General features: G+C 36.5%; 1 protein-coding gene across 1 annotated transcript; it reads right to left on the reverse strand.

Moving 5' to 3' along the window:
* Nucleotides 1-3,874: 3,874 nt before the first annotated feature.
* On the reverse strand, nucleotides 3,875-16,079 carry larp (La related protein). Its single transcript, XM_017623418.1, has 7 exons — nucleotides 16,047-16,079; nucleotides 15,223-15,330; nucleotides 10,165-10,489; nucleotides 9,312-9,376; nucleotides 8,234-9,225; nucleotides 5,682-8,125; nucleotides 3,875-5,230 (listed from the first exon to the last, which is right to left on the reverse strand). Exons 1-7 carry the CDS (start codon nucleotides 16,077-16,079, stop codon nucleotides 4,428-4,430), a joined length of 4,770 nt encoding a protein of 1,589 aa, XP_017478907.1. The 3' UTR covers nucleotides 3,875-4,427.
* Between the last annotated feature and the right edge of the window lie 1,464 nt (nucleotides 16,080-17,543).

The raw sequence follows: 17,543 nt of genomic DNA on the forward strand, positions 1-17,543 counted from the left end.
TGCAAACACACTCAACCCAAGCAGACAGCTATGCGCGGCAACAGCCAGCTAAAAGACCGAGGCAACAATAGCTGCGCGTCGCCACAGCAACGCATTACTACTGGGAGCGGGTGCGTGAGCACGTTGTGGTTTTATTTAATTTTCCATTTTGTTTTCGTACAATTTTCATACATTTATTATACTTTTACTTTATTTCTCTTCGTTTTTTGATTGTTTTAAATTTTGTATANTGGTGCGTGAGCACGTTGTGGTTTTATTTAATTTTCCATTTTGTTTTCGTACAATTTTCATACATTTATTATACTTTTCTACTTTTACTTTATTTCTCTTCGTTTTTTGATTGTTTTAAATTTTGTATAATTTTGAAAGTGTTTTGCGAAATTTTTCTTTCTTCAATTATGAACTAATAAAATTGCATCAATAATATTTAGTGATTTTTCAATTCAATTTACTCCAATAAATTACTATTTACAAGAAAAAAATATACCAATGTTTCGTCAAAAAAAACGGCTAATATATTAAAAAAAGATTTCATATTTATAATTTGAGTATATTAAACAAAAAGGATAATATTCAAATTTTACAACTCCACTCTTGATTGTACACGAAAAGTGATTATTTGTTAATAACAAACGTATTGCAAATATCTGTTGGTTTGTTGCAAACTATAATAAACTATGCCATTTTCAATAGTTTTTCAAACGAAATCAGATTGCTTTTTAACGCTACAAAAATCATACATTCTTCTGTCACTTGTTTGCTTCTACTTTTAGTTTTGCAATTACTTGATTTTTATTTTCTTTTCTTTTTGGTAAAAAGTTAACATTTAGTCATTTGTTGATTCATTCGTTATTTCAATTTTATGTGTTTTCGGGTTATGTTTCTGTTTCACTTAAACATTTATAAAAAAAAGTATAGATATTTTTATTTTTACTTGATTAATTATGCGTTAATAGATGTACACTACACTTCCACACACATTGGGTATAATTATTTTTTCTACTTTTAACAGCGTGTTTCAAAATTGTGTATGCTCTTTGTTGCTTCATATATAATATATTACTAAATTCAATATTTTTTATTCGATTTTATAGAATAAAATCATTTTTTGTATTAAATATCTTTTTTTTTTTTGTTTTTTTTTATGTTTTGTTTTTGTTGCTTTAAAGTTAAATCGAATCGAACCAAAAGAAAACTTAGCATTAATGTAACACATATAGATTGAAATCGCTTACACAACTAATTAATAAAACAATTGATATCATAAAAAAAAAAATTAGAAGCACAACTTTGTCATTTCCAACAACCAATGAGGGCGAAAAGGAGAGTTATAGGAGAGAGATTAATTGCAATAATGTATGGATTTTCTTAACAAATCCGGCATTAGCTACTCACAGTGCGTTTGGAATTTTTTCGTATGATGAATCGAGCTTTCAAAGAACATCATTATGGAATAATTGGAAAAAGTTTAAAATATCGTATACGCGCTATATTCTTAAACGCATTGTTGCAAAGGTTCAGTGTCTTTTATTTCTAAATTGCAACTCATATCAATATCCAATATGCGCAGCCATGAAGAGATACCAATTTTTAATAAAGTTGCGCAAATTGAATACTTTAATCTCCTATGGTTGAGAAATAAAAACAATAGACTGATGCTTTGCATTAATGCGTTTAAGAAGGCAGCCACACTGTGAAGCAGGCGGCAGTGTGGATGAATGTGAGTGTCTAAGGGTAATAAGCAGCTGTACAAAACACACCAAATCTGTCGGTTCAAATTTTTGCTTGATATGTTAAAAATTAAATTTCTAAACACACAATATCAAATTGAAGACGAGCAAATATTTTCCATTGTTTATTTTATATGCCAACCGCTATTCGCTTCACTTTACAAATTGCGTAAATGTGAAAGCATATACCGCAAATTTGTAGTATTATTACATCGTTATAGCAGCAACCAGCTATTAAAGTGGTGCACATGTGGCGTATAATATTTGGAAATTGTTGTAAATGCTTAGAACTCTAGTTATCATATTTTAATAAGGTTTTTATGTCTTAATCAAATGCGCCTACATATGTATTTGTGTGTGTTTGGTAGTAGTAGATACGAGAACTTACGCGAATTATCGCATATAAATTTCTGCTTTGTATACATATTTACGTAATCGAATACATATGTATGTATGTATGCATTATATTGAAGTTTATCATATAAATATCTCTGCGTTGTATCTTTTTTGTTTAAATATCAACTATATAAATCCACAGGATTTACAAGGTGTCATAAGTGATATATGGTCATGAAGCCAATGATTTTAGATTGGTTAAAACTATTTTATGGTTGTTAACACTTAACACCAAAAAAAATTTTTTAACCATAATAAAATTTATGACAATATGGCTAGTTATGACACCTTGCGAATCACCTGATTATGTTTTTAATAAATCTTTATATATAAGCATAATTTTATAGTTAGTTATACGCATTTGGCTGTATGCTTTACCACATACGGATGTACATACATATGTATGTCTCTTTCTTTTACTGTTGTTGTCTACGTTATTTGTTGTTTTTCTTAACGAGCGTATGAAAAAAAAATATATACCGGCAGGTTCTGCAATTCACTTCCGAATGAATTTGAGTCAAGTTCGCTTTGAATTCAAATTGGCAGGGGTTGAAATTCAATCGGAAGTGGATTGCAGGACCTGCCCGATAAGCTTTAAATGGCATAGTCTGCTTGCATTCATTTGTTGTTTTTGCATTTGTCATATATTGCATTCAAGTTGTATTTGTTCTAACACACAAATTTGTTTAGATGTAATTCTTAGTTATTGTTTATAAACCTTAGCATAAAAGTTTAGTTCTTATAAAACTACGCTTAGTTGCAGTGTTATCTATTAGTATTAGTTGTATGTTTTTTTTTTTGTATATATTTTATTCATTAACTATGCCACTGGTACTTCTCCATTTTTATAATTTCCTACTACTTCATATGTAAGCGATCTCTTTCCAAACGTTGCCCTTTTAATAAAAAACAAAAAACTAACTCTCTACATATCAAAATGTATACGCATGTGGATTGCTTCTTCAACATATGTTTATTTGATATTGCCTAGTTTTCACAAGCAACTAACTAGTTTTATTGGCACTGAGCACAGATTGCCGTACTGTGTCTTTCTTTTCTTCCTTTTTGATTTAGAAAAAAAACATTTGTTTACCCAAAAGTTGTAGTCCAGTTCAGCATTAGCACAATTATGCTATATATATGTTTAAGTAAATATATTATCGTCTGCCTGTATGTCTGCATTTGAAGAAAACCATTAGACATTCAACAGTCTATTATTGCTTTCAGTTGATTTATGTATGTATGTATGTATGTATGTATTTCCAATGGCGCTACATAGAACCCCTGAATTCTCTTCGTTTTCGATGTGATCTGAAAATTTGTCTCTTAAAGCAGCTAAAGCCTATGATCTCTATTGTCTGTTTGTAGCAGCAGAAAATTCCAACTTACTTGCATCGACTGCCTTGCAAATTATGAATGCATTTTAAAGTGAATTACATTTTCTTTATCAGTTTATAGAATAGCCACTTTAGCAAATATATTTCTTTAACGTTATGTTTTTGGTGTTATTTGTAGGTGAATGTATATATGTAGGTATAAATGGGTATAGTCGTAAATTGACGTTTTGAACGCCTATGAAATTAAGTTTACATTTAATAGTAACATGCACGACAATATTTGTATAAGCTATATGATGTAGCGGGTTTTGAGCATTTGCATTTTGCATTGAGCGGCCATGTGGCGCTAACTAGCGCTCGAGTTGATTCCCATACATGTCGTGNCTTTGAACGCCTATGAAATTAAGTTTACATTTAATAGTAACATGCACGACAATATTTGTATAAGCTATATGATGTAGCGGGTTTTGAGCATTTTCATAATTTAGTGTCTTGGATTTGATGTATAACTCGGCCATGTGGCGCTAACTAGCGCTCGAGTTGATTCCCATACATGTCGTGGCGAAAATTGGTCCTGCTTATAATTGTGTATTGAAAGCTAGAGAGCAAAGCCAATTAATTCGTGTCTGTCTTATAGAATCTATAACTTTTTAATTAGTTTTTTTTTTTTAATATTTGAACTTTTTCATTCAACGTTCAATGGCGTTCAGCTCAACTGAATGCATTTATAGCTTAATTTCCTTATGTAAATACAGTATTATTTTGTGTGTATTTTGTTTATTGTGCGCGCTCGAAGCTCGCTAATTCGAACACCACTAAAATGAGCCGACATGCAGCTATGAAAATACTCAAAATCTATAAGAAAATACATACGTTATGCAAGAAGGATAAGATTAAATAAACTAACAATAGCAAATAAGTTTTTTTGTATTCAAACCTAAAAAAGAATCGTGAAAATAAACAATTATTTATCCGCTGACGTTGTAGTCGCTTCCGACGCTGTGGCTGTGACTTTCGGCGCTGTATTATTGCTGTTGATTACTGGTTTATTTGGCTTTGCTGCCGCCGCATAATTTTGATGTTGATGTTCATTTTTTGCCGCTGTTAATGTACTTGGCCCGGCAACATTCGATGCGCCCGGCGCATTATTGGAATCCTTATTTTGTACTTGTTGTCTAGACTTTTGCTGTTGATGTTGTTGACGGTTTTGCTGTTTGTGCGGTGCCAGGCCGGAGTTGCTACCCCCACGACGTAATTCATGCGGCGAACTACCGTAGTGATAATGATAGTTGTTGTTGCGCGATACCACTTGTGGTTTATTACCCAACGAACCGCTACGTACGCGCACAGTGCCGCTACCAAAGGAACCGGTACGTCGCCTATTGCTGCTGAAATTGGCATAGTTGCCTGACTGTTGATTGTTGTGCTGCTGTTGGTGGTGCTGTTGTTGTTGCTGCTGGTATTGCGGTCGATTACCCACGTAATCGCTGCGATTGCTAATTGTAGTGTTGGGCTTTCGACCACCTGCAGCGACTACCGCAGTGCCGTCGCTCTCGGAGACACTGCGCAGCCGATTTAAGTTACGACCGCGACTGAGACTTCCCACACCTTGCAACATTTCATTGATTTCCGGCTCGACAACTCGGAAATCTTCTATAGTTTTGAATTTTTTCAGGTATTCAGCCAATTTTGGCTTCACAGTCAGTTTATCAGCGTTCTTGTAGTATTTGAGGAAAGCCCAGAATTTCTCAAGACCATAGAGTTGACCTGCAAGATGAATTAAGAATACATTTTAGGTATGCGAAAATGAATAAGAAAAAATAATGCATAAAAAAATTATTCAAATAAGGCATAAGAATGTAAGAAACTTTAACTTCAGGGGTAGCATTTTTAGCTTTAAAATATTCAATTTTGAAGCAAATAGCTCACATAATTGTACGGTTTTAGCTGTCTTAATTAATCTAATATATTGCTTATATTCCCTCTAAACCTTATATTAGAAATTCATGAAAAGTATGAAAGTTATATAAAAATTATCCACAAAAGTAAATTCTCCGTATTTTATAGAACTATAGCATTTTTCATAAAAAGTAAAATAGAATTAAAGAGCTAAATAAAGTTACATTTTCGTACAAATCTTCGATTTATAAATATTTTTTATTTTTATTTTTTTAATTTGTGTTCAGTAATTCAATACAATTTACAAATGTTCACTTACCGATTTCAAAGTCAGCAATCGTCTCGTCCTGGAAATCCTCATATACATTTGGCCGGAATTTTTTCTCTAAACCGTATGAAAAGAAGCGGAAAAGACACTCTAATCCATAGCGGAAACCGTTGCTGGCATCTTCCAGCGCCAAAGCTCGGAACTCATTGTACATTGTCTTGTTGAAGTTTTCACGCAAAAAGAATGACCAGAAACGATATAAAGTGTTCATCTCCTGCGATTGACCATAGCCTAGTCGACGTCGCTCCTTTAAGCAGCGTGAATGATATTTGTGATAGGCTTGCTGTGTGAAATTGTTCTCTTTAAGCAGCGAATGTGAGGGATGTTGAAAGACGGGCAATGACTGTGGCACGGAAGAACCATAGGATGAGGTAGTCGGCGAAGTGCCCGCCGAGGAGCCCATCGATGTGGTGCGTGGTCGGTGTTCTACAGAGTCTAGCAGCCAACCGACGTGCGCCTCCACGGGAGGATTGGACGAGTGGCGGGTCTTGCGCTTGCGTGGTGTACGTGGGTCGATCGAATGTGAGCTTGGTGCCGCATAGAAGCGAGCACGTCGCGACTTCAATGTTGAATTGAGCGTGGAATTGAGGGTATTATTTAGCGTGGCATCCTCGTCTTCGTAAGCGGGTGGTGGTGGTGGCGGTGCCTGTTGTGCATAAATACGTTGAACACGTCCGCTGGCTCCGCCGCCACCCAGCTTCTCGAAATCTTCCTGCGATATTACATTTACTGTGCGATAGTTCGTGCCCACATTCGATGTGGTCCAGAGATCTTCTTCGTAATTGGCTAAACCATCGTTTATCACATTCTCGAGGTCTTGAGTTATTTTCGTACGTGAAGTGAAGTCAGCGGTGCGATCGTAACCTTCATGTTTGGGCGCTCGTTGTACTTGCGACACAATCAACAGTTTATTGATATCGCGATCAGCAAATTCATAGTCGGACTCGTCGTCGTCAGAGAAATTTTCGGTGAAATTATTTATACGTCCAGTCGCTGGTATGGGATCCATAAGCTCTTCGTCAAATTGAAAGTCTAGTTCTTCTTTTTCGGTTGTATTTGTCGAGAGGCCAACTGTTGCTGCTGCTGTAGCTGAAGCGTGTGCGGCTGCTGATTGAGTGGATGACGCAGAAGGTATTTTGTTGTTGTTGTTGATGATGGTGGTGGATGTGGCGTTCGTGGTGTTGGAGGTGTTATTTAGATTGGTGGCGTTCGATGTGGCGGAGGCATTCGATGTGATCAATGGTGTTTTTGCCGTGTTCAATTTTGTATCAATTTTGTTCAGATTTTTGTTGTTGTTTGTGGTGGTCGATGATTTAGTTGCAGAGGTAGCATTTGTGGTGACGGTTTTAATGGTTTGTGTATGTTGTTGTGTTGTGAGCGTTTGTGTTGAGTGTTGTTGATTGGAAGATTTAGTATCTTTTAAAGCATTTGATTTTGAGCGTCTCTTTACCTCTTTCCACATGCCCTCAGTGGCATCGGCCGTTGCGTCATCGGCCCCCGCCGCGTTTCCAACAGCGTTAACAATGTTGTTGCCGCCGTTACTACCTTTCGTACTACCTTGTTGGTCATTGTTCTTGCCACTCCTTTGCACTTTCTGTGGGGTCGACGTCACTGTCGGCATCTTCACGCTTTCAGCCAAACCACTCAAGTGGTCCGCCAATTGAGCCACAGCACCGCTGCCACTTTCCACCTCGGCCACTTTCTGGGTGAGCGCACTTATCGCGTTCTCCGCATTCACAGTGGGCGACGGCACTTGCTTCACCTGCTGCAGCAACAGCGAAGAGACTAGATTTTGCGAGTTGCGTGGAACTGGTGGCGGCGGGATGCTAGTCAAAGGCTTTGTGGCCATAGCTGAGGTAAGTATCGGCGGGAAGAGCACTTCGCTGGCATACGCCGCATCCACGTTGGTCACAGGCGTGGCTGTGGCAGCCCCAATTGAACTTGTCACATCCTTATTGTCATCAATTACAGTAGGTTGAGCCTCTTCTGCGGCGCTGCCAGCATCTCCGCCGGTGTTATTGCTTGCGGGTACAGATGAAACCGGATTATCGGTGCCAGATTTGGCAGCATTATTTTGACTTTCTTGTTGGTTATTCTTTTGTATATCATTATTTACACTCTCTGGTGTTTGACTATTCGCTGCGCTTGTTGCTGCATTTGAAGCAGCCACCTGAGCGGCTGGATTAAATGTAGTCTCGATCACATCACGAATGGGCCACATTGTGGGATTAGTCTTTGTGCGTACTTTATAGCCTTCGAGAAACTCCAGCTTCTCGGACTCCTTGATGGCGTTAATGATCAAAGCCACGTCAGTAGTCAAAGCTAAGACGCGATGAAAAGAAGCAATCAATGTAACTGGAATACAACCTTCTGGGTCCATTTTGCGACGCAGAAAGAAATCGCCAGTTAAATTCTCTTCGCTGAAGTAGTATTCACTATTAGGAAAATAATTGAATAATAAAAAGTAAAATTATTAAGTAAGTAAGTGTTCTTTCTGGAGTTTGCTTCTGAAAAATTATCATATTTTTTGGAAAGGCACTCACACTTGTTTCTTGATCGCCTCCTTGACCGTTTGTGCGTCCATTTCGATGTAGGCCGCCGGCACTGGGCCATAATAGTGCGTGCCCATGAGCACAAACGAGGACTGGTCGACACCGGCTGCGTCCGCCGGCAAATAGCTTGCGTACTCGCCACTGGCTAACAGATGGCGTGGTATGCGATTTGACGCACGACCTGGTCCCGGTCTTGCGAATCCACCGCGCCCTTGCCGGCCGCCACGGTAGGACGTCCGGAAGCGCCGTTGCGTACGCGCTGGGCGGTCGTATTCGCGTTCGGCGACGCTGCCGCCACCGATGGCACTACTGCGCTCGGTGCCGCTGCCGCTACGCCAGGAATCAATGCGCTCAGTAGGGCGGGAAGTGGGCCGCGTCGGACGTTCACCGCCCCCGCCCCGTGGCGCTTCATTTCCGGCGCTGGGTGCGGCATGTTGACGCCAATCACTGCGCTGCTCTGTTTCGGTTCCGCCGTTATACTGGTCACCAGCGTTTGGGTGCTGCTCTTGGTTGTAATAGTGATGTTGCTGCTGTTGATAGCGAGACGTAGTGTTTGGTAAGCGTCTAGTGGGACGTCCAATCGGTTTCGGGCGGCTGGATTTGGCAAGGTCGATTTGCAAGGGACGCCACTTGTGCTTGGGAATCTTCTTATTAATGCCATTTGATCCTGAGCTTGTGTTGGCTGGTGTGGCAGTAGCTCCACTACCTTCACCATTCCCTGATTGTGTACCAGACTTACTCGACTCATTTTGCGCTTGGCTCGTTGACGGTTTATCGCCTGTAGCAGCACTGGTTGGTGCACCTGTTTGATCAGCGTTTCCCTGAGTTGCTGCTGCTCCGCTTGCGATAGAGCTTGAGTTATCTTCTTTATTGACTGCGTTTGCAGGACGCTGCTTGTGTTTCGTTGAACGTTTCGATTCGTTATTTGCGGGTTTGCCACCAATTAGCATAGGCCAATCGCCGACGTTGCTGAAATCACTGGCCTGGAGGGAGGAGAAGCGAAGGAGGAAAAATTTACATTAGTTTCACACACTTCGTTAGCCGATTCAAAGAGGGCTTTCCATTTTACCTTTTGGTTGACCTTCTTTCCGTTATTCACAACCTCTGTCGATGCTGTGTCTGTTTGGGGCACAACTGCAAAGAGTATCAGATAGGGAAGAAGGTTAATATGGTTGGAATATGACTTAAAAATATATATAATAACCAACTACATACATATGTATGTATGTATAAAGATCAACAGCATAATAATATCTGAATTTATTTAAATTACTTATGTACCAAATCCAGAATGTGCTTAGCTAACATAACCTCACATAATCACTCACATATGTATATATGTAAGTATATATAAACATACCTGCGAGTGAATTTTCGTTCTTTTTAATACTTTTTGCAGACTCTATTTTCCCAACTCGCATTTTGGTTACTCGATCTTAAGTTATACTTTTTATTTTTATAAAAAAAAAACAAACAATCCAGTCTCAAATATACAAATACATACAGTAATAAAATTTTAACCGAAAAACTAAAAACACAAATAAGTAGTGAACACGATAATTCCGAAACAGGTTTAAAGTAAAAGCGCAAATTAATTGCGACGCAAATTAAAACCGAAAATGGCGCATCGGGTACCAAAACAAATTTCGGTGTAAAAAGGGGCAAAAAACCAGGTGAAATGAAATCCAACTAAGATGTATAAAACAAGAAAAACATCAATGTTAAAAAGCGATAAAAAGGGACAACTCATTGGCTGTACATTATACATACTACATACATACATACATATATGATGTACATATGTATGTACTTAAAAGGGCGATATTCTCGGCTGAGAAATCAGCATAATCACCATATTTTTTAAACCTTTTAAAAGGTGCCAGCTGCTATGATCTAAGCTGTAGACACGCACACAAACTCACCGATGGTTGTCGATGCTGCTGCCGCCGGAGCTGTTGTAGAATTTAACTCTTTTGTTGTTGTTGATGGTTCATCCTGAGTTACTACTTTTATGTCTTGGCTTTTGTTCTTGTTGATATCAGCAACTGGATTTGCTTGCGGCCGAGCACTCGCACTCTCTGTATTATCGGCAACTTTTTTCTGTTGTTGTTGAGGTTGGTGTTGCTTTTGCTGCTGCTGCTGCTGCTGCTGCTGCTGCGCTATATGTTGTTTAGGTTGTAAAACACGTTTCTCTAATGGCGACGAACCTGTTGTGGTTGCTTTGGGACTTGAATATTGTTTGGATATCTGGAAGGAACAGGAAAACGTTGATAAAAAAGAGGTTAAATTTTTGCGTTTAGCCCTTGTGTTTTCAACATTCTTAATTTTGTATTTAATAATATCAAATAAGTAAGTATAATTTAATTTTAATCAATAAAAAATACACGGCAAACAAGTATATTGGGCGCTAGTTTTTAACCGACTTCCAAAAAAGGAGAGGTTATCAGCTCGTCGGAATATTTTTATTTAATTTTTTTTTTTTCAAAAATTTTTATTGGGCTTGAGGCCGTTTTAATGAAAAACTTATTCTGGAAAAGCAACAATAATTAAAAAAAAAAATGGTAGAAGTGATTGCTATTTCGGAAATCACCACATTTCCTCTCATCAGACTTCTTTCAGTGGGACTCGAACCGACGATCCCACTGACTCAGCCAGTTGGCTACGCACTGTGCTAAGTTCGCTTTGTGAATTCGTGTTGCCTTTTGTCCACTATTTCATTTGTTAAGCCAACTACAATAAAGCACAGCTGTTCCAGTGCTATTTAAACGTTATTTTTTTTTCCTTTTTATTTTTATTTTTTTTTTATGTAATGTTACCGCATAACTTTGGACCACGTCAACCGATTTCGATAATTCTTTTCGCAGAGGTGGTCCCATATTAATCTGGTTTAGATCCCATCATTGGATCATGAAATATATATATATGTATATTTTTTTGTATATGAGAATTGAAGACGGTTGTGTTTTTTGCTTAAAAATTACTTGTGTTCTGATCAAATGAATAAAATCAGATTTGCTTCTTTTGTTTCATTACAATTTGCATATAAATAGTTGCGTAACGATACATTCATATCTACATAAATTGGTTGGGCAATCGGCAATTGTTACTAATTTGCAAAGCCTATTTTTTACATAATTCTTATCTAAGGAAAGACACTGCATTGATTGGCTTCAATTAATGGTATTGAGCTGCAAATTTATTGATTGCCATTTTCATACATACATACATATTTACTTTTTTCCATATCGCACACGATCATCAAAGGTGACACAACTCAAAATTACACGTTCGTCAGAAAATGCGAAAAACTATTTCTTAACATATGCTAATCATATGGGGAAGGAAGACTTTACCTTAGGTTTTTTCAACAAATTATTACAAAAATTTGTTGTAGCTCCTGCGGAAATGTAAATAAAAGTTCTGTGTACATTTTTCATTGTGTCACTTTTGATGATCGTGTGCGATACATTTAGTGTGTTTTGTACTACGATCAAGTTTAAATTTTTAATGTCGAAATTTGGCTATATCTCAAAAACTGTTCTACTTTCTTATATTTTGACTAGCGGCGGGAACTGTGAAGCTTTTATTTTCAAAAAAAAATTTATAAATAATCTTTATTTTTTCAGCGATATGTTTTCGATCAAGAATTAAAGATTTAAAATATTTTTATTTAATTTTCGATCAAATATGAAAAATAACTTTTGACTTTTATTTGTTCATAACAGGTAATATTTTGACTTCGTTAAAAAATAACAATTACCGTTGACTTGTACTTCTTCAATAAAAAAAAAACGCTAATGTCACTCATTTTTCTTAATAAAAGAAATACAATGAATAACAGTTTACTATCGATCTTCACATTATTTACATCGCTTATTTGCTTATCAACCCACGAACTACAAATATCTTGTTTATACGTGGCAAAACAAACATTTCTAACTTAAAGGTCTATAAGCAGATGAAATAGTGGTTTAATTTTAACTTTTATCTTTTATCGGAAAATCAAGTCAAATTTTAACTTTTATTTTTGATCGGAAAATCAAGTCAAATTTTTACTTATCAAAAAATAAAATAAAAGTTGAACTTTTGTCGAAAAAATAAGTCAAATTTTAACCGTTATATAAGACTGAAACAATTAAATTCAATTTTTAATTGTGATTAATGTGAAAAATATCGTTAAAAAATAACGATTACTTCTTGACTTTATGAAACAAATTTAAATCATTTAAGATTATTATTCCTTAGCCAGCATCACTTTGATATACAAATTCAATTATACTTCATATTCGGATACAGCGGAAAATTTTTACACAAATATTGTCATCATATCACAGTCAGATTTCTTGTAAATTAGTGTAATAGATAGTTAAACGCTTTTCGGTTAAAACGCTTTTATTATAGTTATTCGTTTTTTATTTTATCTTTCCATTGGTTTCTTTAATTTTTATATTTTATTTTATATTTTTTTTTTATCTTAATTATTTAAATTTTTTGTTTTTATTCCTTTTATTTACTGCATTATGTGGATAGTTTTAGATATTTAAGTGTTTTTCTCAATTCAGTTCTCTTTAAAACCAAAAACCAGAAACTTATTGAAATTTCGTTTTTAAACATTCACCACCCCTATCAATATAAATTGATGTGTACGCTACGCCCTACACCACACAGGGACATCATATGTATGTGCTTTGGCTGTAGGCACAACAAAGTAATATATGTATGTATAGGAAAATTTGAATTTACTCTATGCTCTAGCGCTCTCCGACATTGCGCATTGCGTGCCATGTATGCCCCCCACCAAAAGAGAGACGCATACATACAACATCCCTCTTGGAAAATAAGGGATGCTTCTACTTGGAGGTAAAATGGAAACATACCCTATCACTGCGTGCGGAAACTCCGAAGAAGTTTTAAAATTTACACTGTTTCCTTCTCTCTCTCTCGCTTTTAATCGAAAGCATTAGTAAAGCCTTCGCTTGGACATAAAGTGGAAGCATTCGTGGAAGCTCCGATAGAAGCAATAACAATGGATCGGTTCATCGAACTAGTTTTAAATGAGGAAAGTTCTCTTAAATATTTCCATACTGATTCCAAAAGAAGCTCTATGAAATGCTTCACCTAGACTTTCTGCAATCAGCGAGGGGGAATACTTCCTCCCAATTGATAGGGTTCGTCGATTTAAACGGGGTCAGGTCGCCGAAACAAGAGCCCTTGGTCGAGAAAACCCCATACTCAGGTAACATCGCTCTCCCATATGGTCCGACCGTTAGTTTATTCTGCGGAATGTTTTCGTCATGAATGGCGGAATGCTCGCATTTCCTAAAGGGATACCATGTATGTAAATACATACATATGTATGTATGTATGTATGTGAGTACGCATGTAGATATGATTTTAATAAATTTTCTAATGGAAAATTACTGGGCTGCTAACTTGAATAAGAACATACTGTGAAAAGAATGATCAACCAACTAAAATATAAGAAAATCCGAAGAAAGAATTGCTAAAGCCTACCAAACTTATCTATCAAAAAACAAGCATATCGTTAAACGTGAAAAGGTATCAAGTCCATTTTTTTAAATTATTCAGGGGAGACGAAAAATCGATGAAGCTTCGCATTAACTGTTATTATGCATCAAAAACTACATCTTGGAAAAAATGTGGACCTGGCACCTTCAGGAATTCATAAAATATACATGAATTAATAAAAAAAATATATTAAAACTTAATAAATGTTAAATTTGAAAATATTATGAACTAATACATTTGAGCAAAACTATGTATGCATAAAAATTACGCAATCAACGATATAATGAACTATTGGTAGCCTGTATAACCTAAATCGAAATATTTAATTTGTCGAAAGCCAGCTGACATAAAATTTACCTTTTTATACATAGTACGAGTTAGAGGTATACGCCGCCGAGCCACGCTTTCGCCGCCGCCGCGGTTTTTTGTCGTTTCTCATGCGCCGCTGCCGAGTTACGAAAATATCGGCGCGGCGGCGGCGGCAGCGGCGTTCGGCGCCTAAGGAATTTTGAACAAAATTTGCATGATGAATGCGCATTGAAATACATCGCTTGAAGGAACTACTACTCAGGAATATAAACATTGTTTTTTTACAATACCACAACAATATTCCTTTTTTACATATTACTACAACAACAAGAAAGTTATCTCACACACCAAAAACTTTAACGATAATATCTCAGAAAGCAGTTTTAACAGAAGTGTCCTTATTGCATCTAACTCCTCAATTATTGGAGATAAAACAAAAACAAACTGATACTCTTGTGTATTTTTTCTTTAATAAAGAGTTGAATATTTTTGAAACAGATTTTAAATAAATAAGTTATTTTATTCTGGGGTCCCACAGACGTATACAAGTACTAGGTGGCTGTGTGAAAATTATGTTAGCATTAACCAATTGGTGATCAAACCCCAGGAAGGTTTTGCTCTATTGCACCGCAATGTTTTCTACAAAGGGTTGAAGTTTCCCCTTCTTGGTGGAAATTAACAGTATTTTTCATTACTTTCGGTTAACCTCAAGCTCAGGCTCTATAAGCCATTTTTTAAGCAGTGGATCAAAAAGGCCTGTTCTGCTGGAAGTTGATGGGTAAAACTGTTGGAAAATAGTAGATCGCCCTAGTGTTCAATCTATTTAACATAACGGTAGATAAGATTATTACAAAAATGTAATAGCGACATAAATTACCCCAATAACTTAACTTTTAAAATTTTTTTTTACTTCTTTAAATTTAAATAGTACATACGGATCTATAGAGAACATAGAGAACCATGTATGTATGTATATACCGCAGACCTTCTGTTCGCCCATCCATCAAAATTTTAATTCAAGTAGGAAGTAACATTATTTAAATTTAAAACTATGAAATGAAATAAATAGAATTATATTCTGAATTGGCATGGCGAATGCCTAAACGCTAAGATTAGTAGCCTCAAGGCTCTTTGGAATCTACCTTATGGGCAGTAGAGCCGGCGTCTCCAGACGCGCCGGCATCGCCGCCGCCGGCGATTATTTTTGAAGTTGACGACACCGCCGCCACAAAGCCTGTCGGCGTAAACCTCTAGTACAAGTATAAAGGAAGCTCGGCTGTGCTGCTTCTGACTTGCTATCGATTTATGCAGAGTCGTTAAATATAAGTACTTATATTTGAACAACACTCAAGTTCTGCACTTTTAACGTTTTTCTTGGAACTTTCAGTTCAGTAACACTTCAATGTTTGTTAATACTTAAATATCTAAAATAAAAGATTATTTCACTGTTAATTGGCTTTTTAATTGTTATATATTGGGATAACAAATGAGTATTCATGAATTTCTTTTACATATTTTTATTTGATTGATTGTTAAACTGAGCTCTTTACCAATATCTTTTCACTTGCAGCTATTTAAGAGGTTTCGTAGTCTCTTATAGGTTTATGCATTTATATTCAAAACTGTGAATCAAGATATTTGTATATATTTCACTTTTACAGTACACTTAGTGAAAATAGTAATCACTTTAAACAATTTTTTAGTATCTTTGACTTGGTGAGACGTCTGTCTTGTTCAATGGTTGAAGAAGTTCTGATTTCTCGTAGAGTCGCGCGATCGCTAAAAGCAACTTTGTGCCAAGTGGTGTCTACGTGAGCCACGAAGCGATACGCTGTCGAGTTTTGGTGTAAAAACAAAAAAACAAAAATAAACAACAAACGGACAGAGTAATAAAACAAAATAAAGGTAAACACACACACACAGATGTATTTAAATAAAAATTGTGACTAAACACTTGGCTGCCTGCCTGACTGCTGGACTGGTGGTGCATGTGATACATGCTAGCAATGCATGTGCAGGGCGGTGGCAGCCGCAACCAACAATTGGTACCTCGGAATGTTTTTGTTACATTTTTGTTTTGGTCTTCATATGCATACATTAGACCATATCACAAAATAGTCAAATTTGTTACAAACGATTTTTTCGGCATCATGTAACAAGACAGCTAGCTCGGTTTTTTTCCAAACCTTCTTTATTTGATATCCGATTTTTATTAGTTCAATGCGAGTCCGGTGTACAGGATTTAATCAAAACTTACAGGTAGCCGTTCATATACACAAAAAAGTTGTACCTACGAATACTTCTGAGAGAGTAACTGGGCAACTCTTCCATAATTCATTAAACTTATTAAAAAAAAACTTTGATTTAACTTTTTTAACAGGTGTGGCAACCCTCTTTCAACTCCTCAAAAATATTCTGACGTTTAAACTAACGTTTTTTTAACAGTTCTTCGTTTGACATCCATATTTTGATGTTTCAAATAACTTGTGTATAAGTAAACTAAATTCGACATTTCAAGCAGGTGGCAACCGTCTTCAAAATATTTTCAAGCTGCTCTTTCTGAAACCCATTCATACTTTTCTTAGCTAATATGATTTTTTTAGCAGGTGGCAACCCTCCAATAGCTAAGANATATATTTTAATATTATTTAGATATCCTTCAGCCAAATCAGTGTTGCAGCAATGACACGTAAACAAACCGACTTTCGTTTTTGCTGGAAAAAGTGCTGTTTGCGTTCCCGTACACATTTGTATGTAGTTGCACTCCCGTTCCTCTCACTAAGACAGTAATATTGCTGTTTGAAAGTTACACAGGTTAATGTCCGAAGTTCAAAGGAACAGACCATATACTACCCTGCCCACCTTTACTTTGAAATATTTTTGCTTCAAGATTGTATGAACTAAGTGTGAAGTGTATGAACTAAAGGTGGGCAATGCATGTAAATGTCTTTTTACAAGGGCATATATGTAAAAACAATTTTAACAATAGTAAAATACTCTCAGAGTGAGCGTTCAAAATCGCTTGGAACAACAGAGATCAGGCATGCCCAACGCCGGCAGAATTCAATAAGCAAGTGCCCTGCGCTGGGCACGGCTGACATAGATGCATCGAAAATTTTCCACTCGACGTATGAATAGTCAATAGGGATATTCTCTGAGAAATGGGTAATGCACCCCTTCTTACTATTGATTACAGGGTGGCGTTTTCCGACAATAATTATATCTTTTAAGTACAGCAGAATACAGAAACATTTAAAATTTATTTAGCTGCTTTTACAGGGTGCCGCAAAAAATTTTATATTACTGAAGTACTTACCTAGTAAGTGTTCAAAACCGCATGAACCAGCCCATACATCGCGATACGGTCTAATATATACATGCATACATATTTCGAAGGAGGAATGCATATTTACTACGAATACTGCACGTACGGCGAGTTGTGGAGAGAAAACGGGAAAAGAAA

This window comes from Rhagoletis zephyria, unplaced genomic scaffold (genome assembly GCF_001687245.7).
Source record: "Rhagoletis zephyria isolate East Lansing unplaced genomic scaffold, Rhagoletis_zephyria_1.1 Rzeph_scaffold_03176, whole genome shotgun sequence".
Lineage (NCBI taxonomy): Eukaryota > Metazoa > Arthropoda > Insecta > Diptera > Tephritidae > Rhagoletis > Rhagoletis zephyria.